Genomic DNA, 17,932 nt, shown 5'->3' on the forward strand with positions numbered 1-17,932 from the left:
GGGGATAATAGCAGCAAACAAAATGAAATCTCTTCTCTCAAGCAGTTTATATTTATGTGTTCTAAGTTGATCCAGTTCCCCTTGATCTTTACCCTTTAGCTTGTAGAAAATTTGACTCATCGAAATCTAGAATATTTCCAGGAATGAGGCCGGGGTAGGGTGAACTGGGGGTTAGAATGGGTGACTTGAAATCTATACACTTGCATTTAATTGAAAAGTGTGCAGCTCAAGTTAGTGGGCTGCAAATATTGAATATGAATTATCAGAGAAAACACTTTCTGGTATAAAGAAACCAACCAGTTTTATTTTTGTGGTACATTAAAGTCAAATTCAGATTAAAATGTTAAATTATAATATAGCCAGAATAACCATTTGATAGCTATGTATAAATCTTTTAGAGATGTACAAGAGCAAGTTGATTTAGGCTACTTTTTCTCTAATACAAATAATTCAGAGTGCTGCAAATATTCAAGTACATGTAACATAATTAAAATATTGGAATATATTTTGAAAATAATTAAGTAGTTAGAAGTATCCAATACTAATTCAAATGGTGATTATATGATATGGGTTACCCAGTACTTTTGCTTTAAATTACACTAATAAAATTTGCATTTAATAAGGAAAAAAGGAGCTTGCATTCTTGTTGTAAGGTGTGTAAGGGAGGGGTGGGGGACAAGAGTGAACAAATAAACAAACATATATGCCTGATGGTGATAAGTGTGGTGAAAAAAATATAGACTGGGAAGTATAATTTATCTAGGATGGTCAAGGCAAGTCTCTGATAAGATGACAGTTGAGAGTCATGTTGGAGGTGAGAGGAGACATATGAAATAATAGAACTCTTCCATGTGTTTATTATGCTGAACTCTAATATGGTATGTGTTTTCTTACCTTCATATTTGATGTTCTTTCTGCTGGTATGTCCTTCCTATCTCAGCTTGTATATGTGGCAGTATTTGCTTTCTTAGCTCTTAAATCTCAATTCAGATGCGATCTTCTATATGAAACTTGACTCTTATGGGAGGTATGGAGTATTTCTTCTTCTATTATCCAATAGGTTACTACTTAGATTGCTATGCCTGCAATATATGGCCTTAGCGATTTAATTGCTAGAGTGGTAATATATAGTATCAGTTTTCCATTGAGAAGATTAGGGATAATAAAATGTTCTTTCTCATCTCTGTACCTCTACTTCTTTGCAGCTCCCCTCTGTGTTCTAAACTTTAGATACTTAACAAAGTTCTCTATTTGTTATAGTTTCTCAAGCAGACTTTACAGTTTGGATTCTTTAATCTTCATACTGTTTTTTGAGTCACACCTGGGTTCTGATTTTGTCTTTTCCAGGCTTCACATAACTTTGGAAAAGTTACTCTTTTGAATTTTAGTTTCCGTATAAATAAAAAGTTGGTATTAATACCTTACTGTTGAATCGTTGTGAAGATCAATTTACAGATAAAGCACTTATAAAACTGTTCCACATGTAGTACACAAATGTAGGTATTTTTTCTTGGGAAAGAGTTGTTCTCTTTTAAAGAGTGCTTTCAGTTCTGTAATGGTTCTTTATTGTGTCTGCCTTCCCTTTGTGGAAGATTTCTAGTGAAAACTGAAGAATGAGATGGAACAAATAGTATATTGGGCGAAACTGATTGGATAATGCTCCTTTATCAAAATTGGAATTTACTCTCACACACTTGGTTGATTGGCTCTTTATTTTTAATTTCTACCAGCAATGAAAATTTGTCCTTATTTCCCAGAATATGCCATGTCATTTCATGCTTCTGTGATCCTGGAATTCCCTTTCCCTCCTTATCTACTTGTTAAACTCTTAGTTTGCTTTTTAAAATCTGACTAAGGTATTATTTTTTCTCTGACTTCTCCAGATAACATTATTCTTTCCCTCAAGCACTTGTATCCCTGTACCTTGTTGGTTACTAACACCTTTGCATTTATCACCCGGTGCCTGACTCATGATGGGAATTTAGTAAATAAATCTTTGTTAAATAAATGAATTTCCTAGAAAGCCTTCAATGCTATCTTGAGTAGCTCAAGTACTCATCAGCTTCATTTTGTTTTAATGCTTTGGTTTATTAAAAGTCATTTTAGCCTGACCAGGCAGTGGCACAGTGGATAGAGCATCGGACTGGGATGCGGGGGACCCAGGTTCAAGACCCCAACATTGCCAGCTTGGCGCGGGGTCATCTGGCACTGGCTTGAGCAAAGGGTTACTTGATCTGCTGAAGGCCCATGGTCAAGGCAAGTATGAGAAAGCAATCAATGAACAACTAAGGTGTCGCAACAAAAAACTGATGATTGATGCTTCTCATCTCTCTCTATTCCTGTCTGTCTGTCCCTATCTATCCCTCTCTCTGACTTTCTCTCTGTCTCTGTAAAAAAAAAAAAAAAAAAAAAAGTCATTTTATACTAAGAGAAAGAACACAGTAGTCTTTGGACTTGGACAGACATAGTTTCGAATTCTGACTCTTCCAAGACAAATTATCCTTCTCAACCTCAATTTCTCTTTCCATATAATGTGAGTAATAATTCTTTGTTACCTATTATTGAGGTTTAATTAATGTATGAGGATTATCGTGAGATTTAACTAATGTGTAGTACACCTAGAGCAGTTTTACACATAGAACATTAAGTAGGTGTCCAGTAATTAGTTTCAGTTATTATTACTGTATGCTTCAATTATATAAGAAATAATATATAGTGTCGCAGAGACAGTGACTACTTGGAGACCACATGGCTTGCACCAAGGGACCTAGGGGAGACTGCCTCACAGTCCCCTATACAGGTTCCATGAGACGGCCCAGACCCCCAGTCCTTACAGGTATCTATTGATACACACAAAAAAGACGCAGGGATAAGAATGATGAGGAAGTCAGGAAGGGGAACTTCTTTAGAGCAGAATAAAAGACAAGTGAAATCGCTCAAATGTTTCCACTTACTGATTAATCAGACTCACTAATTCTGTCCCTGTTGTGCTGTGTTCATTACATACTGCGTTCAGTACTTTGTCAGTAAAACCACTGTGGCCTTTGCCTCAGGGCACTGAACTCTGTCCCTGTTCTATGTTCCTATTCAAGGCCTCTACAGTACAATCTCTATGAAAAGCAAATAAATTTGCTTTTCCCCTGCATTTTGCTTTCCTAAGCCATGAGATACCATATTTTCCCAGGTAAGATGCACCTTTCCCTGAAAAATTTGCGGTCTAAAAACTGGGTGCATCTTATACAGTGGTTGCAGATTTTTTACTTGCATTTCCCGCTTTTTCGTGCTTGTTTTGCACTCATTGAAAACTGATTTGTCATCAGACACAGATGAGGACAAGTTAATGGATGGGAGTTTTGACCATGATGAGGAGTTGTATGAATTTTATGATGAATAAAACTTGAGATACTAACTTTATGTAATACATTTTTTTCAAACTTCGGGCCCCAAAATTAAGGTGTGTCTTATACATGAGAGAGCCTTATACATGAGGAAATATGACCTCGATTCATTGAAGAAAAGTGCTTGTTCCTTATGTTATTCATTTGTTCAATAAATACTGAGAGCCTGCTATGTGTCAGGCACTCTTCTTGGTGCAGAGGATACAGTAGTAAATTAAAAGACATATTTTGTCTTCATTAAGTTTATATCCTAATATGGGAAAGTAGACAAATTTGAATTCTGGGTGATTTTTGTCAACACTTGATATTGTGCAATAAATATGTTCTTATGTTTTTAGTATCATATACTAAGTAACCCCTCACTGCTACCACTGGTCTCTGTGGATTTCTGTGTTGTTGTCAGTTGTTTACTGTACCAAGGAGCCACCTCTCTTATGTCCTCCCTTTATTAACCTGAGTGATGGTGGGGAGGCAGTAGAATAGCATTTGCATTGCCAAACCCCAGCCTAAGGATGATTAGGAATAATGGTTCTCAAAAGTTAGGCTAAGGAGCAAGAGATACCCTCTAAGCCCTTGTTCTTGCCTTCACTAGGACAGATTATAGAGATTTAAAAACTAAACTGGACTCTCCAGATTTTACAAGTCCTAAGACTAAGTCTCATGGAAATGACTTGCTCAAAATTGCAAAATCTAATCAGAGACAGCTCCAGGCATTCTAGGTCTTTTAACTCCCAACTTAATTCTCTGTTTACTTGTTCTATATATCTAAAAGATTTTTTTGGAAAAGAGTTCATTCCATTTGTTTTTGTGAGAGATCCTTCAGTTAGAGCTTGGCAAGGAGATGAGGAAGTTTGGGAAGAGCAAGAGGCCCTAGGACATGGAGTTAACATGCCTGTGACTCTGCTAAGTATTATTCACTCAGGTTTTCAGCAAGAGCGACATTGAATAGAATTGATCTCTTATATTTGGAGTGTAGTTGTGTTGTTGACTCCCCTCTTTGGTTCATTCATTGACTCATTAGCTGTTTGATATGGACTTGTTTGGAGGGGATTTTCTATTACTACTTTAACTTGGTTGAAAATATATATAAATATATATATTTTGTTGTTGTGGTTCCAAATATATTTTTTCTTCAATGTCAAGCTGCTTTTTTTTAGTTGCAGTTGACATTCAATATTATATTAGTTTCAGGTGTACTGCATAGCAGTTAGACATTTATATAACTTATGAAGTGATTTACCCTGTTAAGTCTAGTTACCCTCTTGACATTATACAGTTATTACAATATTATTGACTCTATTTCCTATGCTATACTTTATATATCCATGACTATATTATAATTGCCAATTTATATTTCTTAATCCCTCATCTTTTCCACTCATCCCCCAACCCCCCCCCCCCCATACCTGAACAGAAACAGTTTGTTTTCTGTACCTATGTGTTTGTTTTGTTGGTTGGTTGAATTTTTTTTTAATTTTATTTATTGATTTTAGAGAGAGAGAAGGCAGAGGAGCAGGAAGCATCAGCTTATAGTAGTTGCTTCTCATACATACATGCCTTGACCAGGCAAGCCCAGGGTTTTGAACTAGCAACCTCAGCATTCTAGGTTGACGCTTTAACCACTGTGCCACCACAGATCAGGTGGTTGAATGTATTTTGACTCAAGCAAACAAGAAGAAGTCCAAGAACCTATAAGATTGGATTAAATCATTAATAAAACTGTCAATCTGAACCATTTAGGAAGAGTAATATTCAAGCTTAATGCATTATCTTAAGTGATGTACCCTTTTACATAATGTTGGTCTCTCATGCAAGTAAGGAGCTATACTAAAAACTTAATTTCTCTGCTGAACTTTGGCTCATCTTTTTAAACTATAGTACAGCTGTTAAAGAAAATTGAAAAGTAAGAAACAATAATATGACAATTACATTTAGAAGGGTTTCTTGACTGGAGAGTATCCAAGTACAAAAAGTTTTGCTGAAATTAGTAGGCTGCAACACAAGAGATGTGGCTTTACATATCGGAATATCTCCTGATGCAAAACCCAGAGCTGGCAAAGAGCATGGATCATAAGTAGTTTCTCAGACGTGACAGGAAACCTGTCCTTTGGATCTGACCGCATCTGTTTAGGAATTCCTCTTCACTCTGATGCCCAGGAGCAGGACACATTTGTCAAGCATGTTACTGCTATGTTCTTGCTTGAAGAGCTGCATTTTAAGCAAATATGAAAATGTGCCTGAATATCATATTGGTGCTCCTGCATTAAAGCAGGGATATAACCAGTCACCTATCTTTGCAAGTTTAGAAAACTTACACCTATTCAGTAGTGGGCCAGCGCTCATAAGAGTAATTGTTAAATTTGCAGGAATTTTTTGAGAGCTAGTTATTCAACAGCCATTATTTCAAAACTAAATTATATAAACTATATTGAAAACAAAGGTAATAAATATTCAAAAGTCATCATTTTCTACTCATTTTATATATTGTATCTATATGGTAGAAATACTATAGAATGATATGCTACTGCACATCTCCACCCAACTCCACATTCAGGGATGTCATGTTGGTAGGCTGAAATGGGCCATTTACATCATGGAAAATTCCCACACCACAAATCAGTGCATGGCTTATTATTTTGTTGGTGGACTAGTGATAGAGGGAAAAAAAAGTGACAGAGAAAATGTCAATAATGTTGATTAAACGTATGTCATATCTGCAGTAGTTACATTGTAAATAGCACAAAAGATTGAAGATAAATTCTTCCAATATTCAAAAACTATGTTTTGATTCTACAAAGAAGCTGCTCACATTATTAACAAATGACTGAAGTGAAGTTACGACATATGTCCTTGTTGTTTCACTTTCATCTTTCTTGTTAACATAAATGAAACTATCCACCTCCATGCATGTTGGACCTACACTTATTTGTCAGTTGCCACCAAAGGTTGCTATGGATATAGTAGGTGACAAAAATCAAGGAATAATACATTTTATGAGAATGCATTGTAATGCAATCAATAAAGTATATTTTATTATTAAAAATATGTGTTCAAAAGACTTGTTTGTATTTCTTTAGTTACCAATTACAATTTTGTGTAATTTAGGTCCTTGTATTATCCCATGCTTGTAAAGCATTCTTGCAAATTATTTAAATTATTGGTTTTCTTGGTGACAATATTTGAATTTTTTCATAGGCCTTCTGCTCATTTATCCTATTTTTCTTTTTCCACCCACAGTCCTACATTTTTCCAGGCAGAGCTGTGGATCAAAGAATTGTAAGTTACTCTTTTTGGTATCATTTTTTTCTTCTCTATCACTTCCTAATTTCGGTTAGAAGAAATCAATTAGCCAGTCATCCTACCTATGGTTAGTCAGTAAAAGCTCCCTATTTATAGCTACTTAGAAACAACGTTTAAGTTACTGGGTTTTTAAATTTTGTTGGTGTTAAGGTATTTCTCTGCTCGGATTTATTAAATCTATAACAATTGTTGAAACTAACTTGAATTGGAAAAATATTTCAAAATTAGCATTATAGAAAGGAAAATAAATTTACTGACTAATTTCCATTTCTGGAGTTTGCAAATCACTAAAAGCTTTTAGTCTAGGATTTTAAGCTTAAGTTATCTAAAACCCCTGGTCTTGATTTAAAAAAAAAATAAAATAAACCCTTTTTTTTTGGTTCATAAAACAACATTTGAATTAAAAACTCAATGATATTTTATATTATTTTCGCCTTTTGGGATTCAGTCTCATTTTTGGATTTCAAAGTAAAGCTTCATTTTCTTCATAATCTTCAAAATATGTTGAAAAGAGAATTCCACATTTACAAATATCCTCAAAAGTTACATTTTCACATTTGGCAACAAACTAATCATTTTCATTATTTCAATAAAAATTGTAGGATAATTTTGATGACACCATGTGGTTTCACTTTGTCTTAAAATATAGGTAAAATATCGGTATAGTGATGGGTTAGCTTAAGGATTTTAAACGTTGTATATGAAGGTTTTATATTTAATGCTCAATGTACATCAACAGTGGGCTGATGTTAAGAGAGTGGTCTGTATTTGTGTCACATTCCTTTTCTAGAACTAGTGTTTATGATTCTCGAGCACGGGAGAGATTGCGCCAAATTGAAGAGCAAAAAGCACTGGCATTACAGCTTCAAAACGAGGTAAAAAAAATTGGGCTAAGATTATAAGTAAATAGCATATCCAAGTAGAAACTAATTTGGAAGGCTATCTGTATTTGGGGTCAGAGCTGTTGTAATTTCAAGCTGGTATGGTACCATAGCAGTGTATGGTGAGTGGAAATGCTCAGGGTCTGTCCAGCACAGTTTAGTAGAGAGAGAGCATATTTCTTTTTTTTTTTTTTTTTTTTTTTTTTCTGAATCTGGAAACGGGGAGAGACAGTCAGACAGACTCCCGCATGCGCCCGACCGGGATCCACCACCCGGCACGCCCACCAGGGGCGAAGCTCCGCCCACCAGGGGGCAATGCTCTGCCCCTCCGGGGCGTCGCTCTGCCACGACCAGAGCCACTCTAGCGCCTGGGGCAGAGGCCAAGGAGCCATCCCCAGCGCCCGGGCCATCCTTGCTCCAGTGGAGCCTTGGCTGCGGGAGGGGAAGAGAGAGACAGAGAGGAAGGAGGGGGGAGGGGGGAGAAGCAAATGGGCGCCTCTCCTATGTGCCCTGGCCAGAATCGAACCCGGGTCCCCCCGCACACCAGGCCGACGCTCTACTGCTGAGCCAACCAGCCAGGGCCGAGAGAGCATATTTCTTTATCCCACTTATCTGAAGCTCTTCTTCCAGAGGTTGCAGGAACAGGAACATTCAGTACATGATTCAGTGGAACTGCGTCTCCGTGTACCTCTTGAAAAGGAAATCCCTGTCACAGTCACCCAAGAAACAGAAAAAAGTCGTAAATTAACTGATAGTGAAGATGAATTTCCTGAAATCACAGAGGTAAATTACATAATATAAATTCTTACACTAGCAACTGTTGTATTTAGAAAGAATGCTTTGGATGAATTTAAAACAAACGTAACCTGACCAAGCAGTAGCGCAGTAGATAGAGCATCTGATTGGAAGGCAGAAGATCCAGGTTCAAAACCTTAAAATCGCCAGCTTGAGAGAGGGCTCATCCAGCTTGAGCACGGGGTCACTGGCTTGAACATAGGATCATAGACATGACCCCATGGTCGCTGGCTTGAGCCCAAAGATCGCTGGTTTGAAACCCAAGGTCGCTGGCTTCAGTCCAAGGTCACTGGCTTGAGCAAGAGGTCACTCGCTCTGCTGTAGCCTCCCCCTCCTGCCCCCGTCAAGGCACATATGAGAAAGCAATCAATGAACAACTAAGGTTCCTCAATGAAGAATTGATACTTCTTTTTTTTTTTTTTTTTTTTTTTTTTTTTTTTTTGTATTTTTCTGAAGCTGGAAACAGGGAGAGACAGTCAGACAGACTCCTGCATGCGCCCAACGGGGATCCACCCAGCACGCCCACCAGGGGGCGATGCTCTGCCCCTCCGGGGCGTCGCTCTGCCGCGACCAGAGCCACTCTAGCGCCTGGGGCAGAGGCCAAGGAGCCATCCCCAGCGCCCGGGCCATCTTTGCTCCAATGGAGCCTTGGCTGCGGGAGGGGAAGAGAGAGACAGCGAGGAAGGGGGGGGTGGAGAAGCAAATGGGCGCTTCTCCTGTGTGCCCTGGCCGGGAATCGAACCCGGGTCTCCCGCACGCCAGGCCGATGCTCTACCGCTGAGCCAACCGGCCAGGGCCCGAAGAATTGATACTTCTTATCTCTCTCTCTTCCTGTCTGTCCCTCTGTCCCTCTCTCTGACTCTCTGTCTCTGTCAAAAAATAATAATAAAACGAATAAGTAATAAAACACATAGTATTTAAATTGTATTGCATATGCCAGAGGGAGGGAAGTTGGGAGACTGTGAAAAAGGTAAAGGGATTAAGAGGATAAATTGGTAGTTACAAAATAGTCATGGGGATGTAAAGTACAACACAGGGAATATAGTTAATTATATTTTAATAACTATGTATGGTGCCAGCTGAGTACATGAAATATCAGAGTGAACACTACAAAGCATATGCTTGTCCATCCACTGCTGTACCCCTGCAATGAATGCAAAATAATATTGAATGTAAACTGTAGTTGAAAAATAAAATTTTTAAAAAATAAAAAATTGGCCCTGGCCAGTTGGCTCAGTGGATAGAGTGTTGGCCTGGCGTGCAGATGTGATCTCCGGTGAGGGCACACATGAGAAGCAACCATCTGCTTCTCTTCCCTCCCTCTCCTGCTTCTCTCTCTCTCTCTCTCTCCCCCCTCTCCCCCTCTCCCTCTCCCTCCCTCCCTCTTGCAGCCAGGGTTCAATTGGTTTGAGCATCAGCCCTGGAGCTGAGAATAACTTGGTTGATTTGAGCATGGGCCTCAGACAGGAGTTGCAGAATAGATCCCAATCAGGGTACATGCAGGAGTCTGTCTCTACCTCCCCTCCTCTCACTTAAAAAGAAAAGAAAAGAAGAAATTATATTGCATAATCCTGCTTTCAGTTGTATTGTAGCCTAATTGTGGCTTTGTTTTAAACAATTATTGAACATTGAAGAAAGAATTTAAGGTGGCTTTTAGCAAGTTCAGTGCAAAAGCATCTAATAAATTTGTTTCATTTTATGTGTAGTAAGCTGAGGCTTCCGATTTTTTATTTTTTGTCTTTTCTTTTTCTTCTTTCTCTTTTTTTCCTGTGAGAGAGGAAGGGAAATAGTGAGGCAAACTCCCGCATGTACTCTGACCCAGATCCACCTGGCCACCCTATCTGTGGCCGATGCTTGAGTACTGAGCTATTTTTAGTGCCCGAGGCGGTTGCACTCTGATGGAGCTATCCTCAGTCCCCATGACCAATGCTGGAACTGATTGAGCCACTCACTGGCTGTGAAAGGGGAAGAGGGAGAGAAGGGGGCAGAAGCAGATGGTGGTTGTCCTGACTGGGAATCGAACCCTGGACGTCCATATGCTGGGCTGATGCTATGTCCACTGAACCACTGGCCAGGGCCTTACAATTTTTTTAGGTAATAAAAACTCGGCATAAAATTTAGAAAATATACAAAGTCTGTACATTTTAAAGTAATCTGTTCCTTAAACCAGTCTTCTGTGTGGGAAACTCATGGCTGGTGAGTGTAACACATGTATTTTAGTTGTGATGAATTCCATGTTTGACACTGACAAAGAACAAAAACAGCAAAAACAGTTCCAGGAAGATATATCTAAAAGAGACTACCTTTATTCCCTTTCTACCTTTCAGGAAACATTCTATTTCTGAGGAGATTATTTGGATCAAAAAATATAAAATATAATTAGGTATTCTCATAGACAGAAAATTTGATAGCATGAATACTATGAAACAAGAGTCTGAACTGTTGTGTTGCAAAAGAGAAAGGAGGACAAGGTGGGAGAGAAGGAAGTGATTAGGGAGATTACTGCTGGAAAGACTGAGGATTATATGGGGCTTGTGAGAAAACTGCTTAATCTCTGACACCTTTTGGTTCTCTAGGAGATGGAAAAAGAGATAAAGAATGTATTTCGTAATGGGAACCAGGATGAAGTTCTGAGTGAAGCTTTCCGCTTGACCATTACACGCAAAGATATTCAAACTCTAAACCATCTGAACTGGCTCAATGATGAGGTAATCTTGCACCCATTTTTATATTTAAATAGTAAGTGAACATTAAGTAGAAACTATATAAATCAAGGCATTATCTCAGTGTTACTCAAAATGGTTCTTAGATGACCTGGATCAGAATCAATTGTCACAGTCTTGTCAATTCTGAATAAGTATGAAGTGGGGTGGTAGAGATAGCACTTAAAATAAAAACATCTTGTGCGCACTTCAGCAGCACATACACTAAAATCGAAACGATACAGAGAAGATTAGTATTGCCCCTGCACAAGAATGACATGCAAATTTATGAAGTGTTCCATATTTAAGATAATAATAAACCTTATCTCAGGTGATTTTTATGTACTTTAAAGTCTGAGAACTGCTGATTTACCTATTTATGTATTGAAAATTTGAACACTGAAAGAGAGGACATTCACTTATTAGTATTGTCACCATCTTTAAGGCACCTACCCTGCAGTTCACATCTTCAGAGAGGGTAATTAACAGCTGACCACGTTGTAGCATGAAGGGATGCATTCCACGTAAGAATCAATTTCTACTTCCCCTTCTATCTCTACTTGTTCTAAGTCACTTAGATGAACAGTTATAAGCTTTCTGAAATAGCCTGTATTTTTAAACTAACATTGATAAGTTACATTATTAAATATTTAATGTATTAGGTTAAAAAAGTTATGGCCCTAAGCTTTTGAGAGTTCAAATTATTTTAAGTAAATTGATTACGGTTTTTAAATGGATCTGCCCTTTTCCTTTACCTGTAGGAGCTCGTTTTATTTGAGAAAGCTATTTTCACAGCAAAAGAAAAAAAAACAACAGTTTGCTTTTTTTCTTAAGTACCATCCTCCTTTCTTAGGCCCATGAGAGTATCCCTCTCTGTATTTTTGGGTGTATTCAAGTTTCACAACTACGAAAGAGTTTTAGATACTCAATATAAAAAGTCTAGATATCTATATCTTGGTCTTTCTTGTAGGCTAAGGACCTTCCAGATAATAATATTGGCTAACATCTGTTGAGCATCTACCTCATGTTAGGCACTATTCTAAGATTTTATGTTTTCTGTTCAGCACAACCCTTGGAGATAGGTACTGTGATTTTATCATTTCTATTTTATCGATGAAGAAACAAAGCAAAGAAAGATTAAGAAACTTTCAGGGTTACATGGCTAGTAAGTAGCAGAGCCAGGATTCAGACCCAGACATTCATTCTTATGTATTGTATCATAGATTCTTAAGTTGGATTCTGTTTTAGGATTAGATGTGTAGAATTTGAGATCCATATATCATGCCCAACATACTGATTTTTTTCTGGGGCCAACTAGACTAACCCTGTTCTCTTTATCACTGGTGAATTTATAAGATTCAAATTTTCCTTTTTAACTATTTAAACATTATTTTTACTTATTGATTTTAATGAGAGAGGAAGAAAGAGAGAGACAAGAACTTCGATCTGTTCCTAGGTGTGCCCTGACCAAAGATTGAACCTGCAACCTCTGCCCTAATTGAGCTATCCAGCCAGGGCATAAGATACAAACCTTCATCACTCCCTGAGTATATCTTTGACCAAGGATAGTAAGGAAGGTAGGGTTTGATACTGTCTTGCTTTAGGGGAACCACCATTGCTTCTTTTGGCTCAGAATAATGATATTAGAACATTGGATCAAATAACAGGGAAAAAAAAGAGTTTAGGGAAAATCAAAGGCAAAATGAAAATCAAGGACAGTCAAAAGTATCCACCAATTAAGTGTTTTTGATTTGGAGATGTTGATCTCTGGTCCCTTGCTATTTTTTGCTTGCTGCTGCTAAATGGGAAGGGATCATTTATTCTACAGGAACGTAGCCTGTTTGTTGTAAATTAAGCAGAACCTTCTAGGGGGCAGCAATGAGTAGAATATAAGCTGAGTTCTTGCTATTTATTGTGCCTGTTACCTCAGTGAGATCCCTTTCAGAGGCAGTGGCTGAATTTTAGCAAGTCAAGATAATGGAAATTACATTATTTGGAAGAAGTGAGAGGAAGAAAAGGTTCTATCTACTTTACTTCTGTCAAGCCAACCCATAACTTGTAGGGAGTGCTTGTCTTCTGAGTTTGAAAGCAGGTGCCCATTCACATGTCTGTGATGATGAGAACAGCACCATTCTTAAAGTACTCAGTTCTCAGGCATTCAAAGTTATTGCCTATTAGAGGCTAACATTCTGATGGGTAATTAACAGATATCCTTAAGTATTTTTACTCATTTAAAAATACTTAATTCTGTTTCTCAGTTGTGAACGCTCGGTCTCCTTTTGCAAGCAATTTGTCTTCTCTTCAGTCCTGTGCTTCTTCCCTCAAACAGATATTTTCATTAACCCTTTTGAGTAGTGAGTTTTTCTCATGCTCGCTGACCCCTGGGAGTGATTATTTTTCAAAAAAGGAAATTAATTCCAGTTATAGTTTTATTAACTTAAAATCATGTTTGTTTGATAACCAAGTTATGGAAACACGAAGAACATATATTTGCCTTTTTTTAATGTTGCGCTACACATTTTAAAAATAAATCGATTGTACTCTGAATGGTCAGGAGGCACAAGAACGTACATGAACATTTGTATTACTCGAAAGGTTAATAACCATTTCTCTTCTTTGTGTATGTCCTGTCAGTTTTATAGGATTCATGAACATTTTCTCCAAAATTAGGTGACTGACAAATTATTCTTACCATTTTTTAGAGAAGGAATGTAAGATCCTAGAAGTGAAGGAGTCAGGTTTAGTTCATAAGGAAAGTAAAATGTAAAGTTTTATATTGGGATATGTACACAAGGCCTTTAGGCTACCCTTTCTCTGGCCCCTTTCCTGAAAGAATAGGCCCTAATGCCTAGTCATACAATAGGCTTTTAAATATATTTTTAATGAATGGATTTTTTATATGGGTGAATAGTTAAATTCTGTACAGCTTCAAAGGACTAATGATTGACAGGATTGACATTGAAATGGAATTTCTCAAAAATGGAATGTGAGAAATGGTGCCTTGTAAGGAATACAAAAGGAAGGCTAGAAAAATCAGGGACACTGTAGATGGGGGATTCTCTGCTGGGTCTGGTGATTAGTTATTAGTAGAAATATCTAATTAAGGAAAGGAGAGGGTAAAAGAGAGGCAGGCTTAGTTGCAAAAGTAGATTGAAAGTTGGAATTAAGAAACGATGGAAATATTTGTAAGTGAATATCAATACTAGAAATTATTTAAAAAATTTTTTAAAGACTTATTCACTTTAGAGAGGAGAGAGAGATAGAGAGGGAGAGAGAAAGGGGAGGAGAGGGAAGCATCAACTCCCATATGTGCCTTGACCAGGCAAGCCCAGGATTTTGAACCGGTCACCTCAGCATTCCAGGTCAATGCTTTATCCACTGCGCTACCACAGGTCAGGCAGAAATTATTTATTAGTTTCTGGAGATTGAATTAGATAATTTCTGGAACCCAACTCTAAGCTTCTAAGTCAATGATCCTGAGGAGAAGACTGCTTTGGGTTTTGTGTTCCTTTTTATGACCTGATGGTTCTACTTCTTAGAGGCCATAAGAGTTGTTTTGTAAGGCATCAGATAAACTCAGAAATACGTGGAAGTTATTTAAGCATATGGGTGAATGTGTCTGACTTCTTCTAGTCACGAGAGAGTAAAACAGATTATATTCACCATTTTAACTTAACTAGACAAAATATGAAACAACAATCTTCAGACATTGGATAACAGTGATCCCTGAGAGAAGGAAAATGAAAGGGATGAACCTGTGATTTCCTCTATTGGGGTAGTATGTTGAGGGCAACAGCTGGTAGAACCTAAGAGTGCCTGATAGTCTTGCTGAGAGGAGGACATAGAGTTCAGAGTTTGGGAAGGCCAAAGTGGCTAAGATTTATTAGGTCAAATACTGGAGGGAAGGTTACTACTGTATAATGAGAAAGCTCCAGAAATGTGCAGAGGGCCCCCCTTGAATCTTTGAATACCCATCTGTATGTATTTGGTAAAAAATGGCCCTGGCTGGTTGGCTCAGTGGTAGAGCGTCGGCCTGGCATGCGGGGGACCCGGGTTCGATTCCCGGCCAGGGCACATAGGAGAAGCGCCCATTTGCTTCTCCACCCCCCCCCCCTCCTTCCTCTCTGTCTCTCTCTTCCCCTCTCGCAGCCAAGGCTCCATTGGAGCAAAGATAGCCCGGGCGCTGGGGATGGCTCCTTGGCCTCTGCCCCAGGCGCTGGAGTGGCTCTGGTCGCGGCAGAGCATCGCCCCCTGGTGGGCAGAGCATAACCCCTGGTGGGCGTCCCGGGTGGATCCCGGTCGGGCGCATGCGGGAGTCTGTCTGACTGTCTCTCCCCGTTTTCAGCTTCAGAAAAATACAAAAAAAAAAAAAAATGACTAGAGGCTGGGAACTGCCAGGAAGAAGGAATCAGAGCAAGCCTCAGAGCTATCACAGTGCCAAGAATAGTTCATGTTCCAACCAGCAAGAATGGAAAAGTCATGGGACATTGATTGACTAGAATCCTCAAGATGGTATTGCCTCTGGATTGGGGCCAAACTGGCCCTAAAATAAAGACTGCTCTGGACCCATGGTAGCAGAGCTTAAATAAGTTGTAAAAGCTTGAAATTTTCAAGTAACTATATCACAGAACAAAACCCAACAATATTTAAAGAAATACAACAAATTCTAGTAACAAAGCCCAGCAGCGTGGAATTCACAGTGTCTAGCATCCAATCAAAAATTTATGAAGCATGCAAAGTGGGAGGAAAATGCAACTTATAACAAGGGGAAAAAATTTACCAAAATTACTCAGAAATGACAAAAATTATAAAATTAAAACACAAGAATACTAAAACAAATATTATAAACACAGTCTATATCTTCGGGAAGGTAAAGGAAAATATATGTTATGAGACGATAAATGGGGAAGATATAAAAAACCCATTGAACTTGCAGGGATGAAAAATACAGTACCTGAAGAAAAAAAGAAAAATACGGTACCTGAATTAAAACATACATGAGATGGAATTAACAGATTAGACACTGCAGAAGAAGAAAAAAAGAATTTGAAGCTATAACAAAGGAATCATCCAAGTGAAATAGAAAAAAGGCTGAAGAAAGATGACTAGAGCTGTGGGACAATATCAAACAGTCTAAGCATGTATTTAGAGTCCCAGAAGGAAAGGTGGAGTGTAAGTAGTATAACAAAAGAAATTAAGCAATAAAGGTTGAAGATTTTCCAAAGCCAGTGACCATGGGGACGTCTATGATCCCACGCTCAAGCCAGCAACCCTGCGCTCAAGCTGGTGAACCTGTGCTTAAGCTGGCAACCTCGGTGTTTTGAACCTGGGTTCTCTACATTCTATGCCGATGCTTGATCCACTGAACCACCACCTGGTCAGACGATAAGGCTATCCTTTTTTAGACAAATGCTGAGATAAGTCATCACTTTAAGGAATATTAAAGGGTGTTCTTCAGGCAGAAGGAAAACATGAGGTGGAAATTTCATTCTACACAAAGGAATGAACAGTGCAGATGCTCTCACTTTTTAATATTGCTGAAAGACAATTGTTTAGTTAGCAGAAACAAGGTACTGTGGGGCTTATAACATAGAGATTATTTCAAAAATGCAAAAGCATTAGACTGTTAGAATACTGTATTTCTCACTTTTCTGGCTGGGGAAAGGCCCTGAGGAAAAGACTCATAAATATGGGGAGTGAGATAGTGCAGGAGGATTTAAGGTAGAATTTACGTAGCTGACTGTAACTACATGAATTGACAGCTAACCAGGCAGACTAACTGCCTCTGAAAGGAAAGAGATGTCTTAGCTATTTGGCATCACAGTAGCCTTGTGTATAAAGAAAGGATTCTTCCTTGATTGATAGTAGAGAAGTAAGAAGACTTTATAAGGGATATCTTTATTATATGCGGCTTAAGTGTCTGTTTGTCGCTGATAGCTTATTGGTTGCTTGTGTAACTGTACTAGCCAATGGGGTGAAGTTGCCACGGCTGAACGCAAATTGAGCGTGTCAGGGTGAAGGTGAACATTTGTTTGCATTGGCAATCATCTGTTTTACATAAAAACTACGTCTTAATGTAATTTCTTTTAAGAATGCCTCCTAGAAAATACAGCACTGAAGAGGAGAGAAAAGGAGCTAAAGCTGCACAAAAACGGCTTTCTCGACAAAAAGAAACCACTGAGCAGAGAAAGACAAGGCTTGCTTCAGTCGCAGAGCAAATGCATTTTTCTCGGCAAAATGAGACTGATGAGCATAGAGAAACAAGGCTTGCCTCAGATGCAAGACAAAAAAGCCTGTCTCGACAAAATGAGTCCCTTGAACAAAGGCAGGAGAGAAATGCAAAAAAAAATGACAGAGTAATGCTGACTGAAACGCAAAAAGGATTAAAACAGTTTCAAACAGAGAAACTTTAATTTTTGAGTATTCCTCTGGTGACATGAATATTAAATGTGAACACTGTCAGTCCTTAAACTTCAAGTTAGAAACTAATCAATTTGACCGTGGCAAGAAAGGATTTTCTCAATGTTGCAAGTACGGAAACATTGTAGTTCCACTAATTGAGAATTATCCACCACTCTTGAATAAATTATTGACTAATCAGTGTGTTGGCATTTTTTTACCTGAGCCTGCATTTGGACACGGTCAACTTTATGTTGCCTGTTCAAGAGTTCGTGAAAGAACAGACGTAAAATTAAAAATAATTGATGGTCCTCTGCAAGGCGAGCTTAAAAATGATGGAAAGATCTACACAAGAAATGTTGTGTACAAAGAGATCTTTGACATGTGAATTAAGATTTTATTATTTAAATCACCTTTATTTAATGAGCTAGCGGTGGCTCTTAAGAAATGTACCGCC

General features: G+C 38.3%; 1 protein-coding gene and 1 non-coding gene across 2 annotated transcripts in view; both read left to right on the forward strand.

Annotated features, from left to right (window-relative positions):
- The window catches only part of SENP1 (SUMO specific peptidase 1), a 62,273-nt gene that overhangs the window by 32,680 nt on the left and 11,661 nt on the right, over positions 1 to 17,932 (forward strand). The window contains exons 10-13 of the mRNA XM_066257985.1: positions 6,636 to 6,674; positions 7,489 to 7,573; positions 8,210 to 8,362; positions 10,951 to 11,082. Of these exons, the coding sequence (XP_066114082.1) occupies positions 6,636 to 6,674; positions 7,489 to 7,573; positions 8,210 to 8,362; positions 10,951 to 11,082 (409 nt within the window). The remainder of the gene's footprint in view (positions 1 to 6,635; positions 6,675 to 7,488; positions 7,574 to 8,209; positions 8,363 to 10,950; positions 11,083 to 17,932) is intronic.
- Positions 11,278 to 11,384, forward strand: LOC136327917 (U6 spliceosomal RNA). Its single transcript, XR_010729973.1, has one exon. It is a non-coding gene; the product is annotated as a U6 spliceosomal RNA (small nuclear RNA).

This window comes from Saccopteryx bilineata, chromosome 2 (genome assembly GCF_036850765.1).
Source record: "Saccopteryx bilineata isolate mSacBil1 chromosome 2, mSacBil1_pri_phased_curated, whole genome shotgun sequence".
NCBI lineage: Eukaryota > Metazoa > Chordata > Mammalia > Chiroptera > Emballonuridae > Saccopteryx > Saccopteryx bilineata.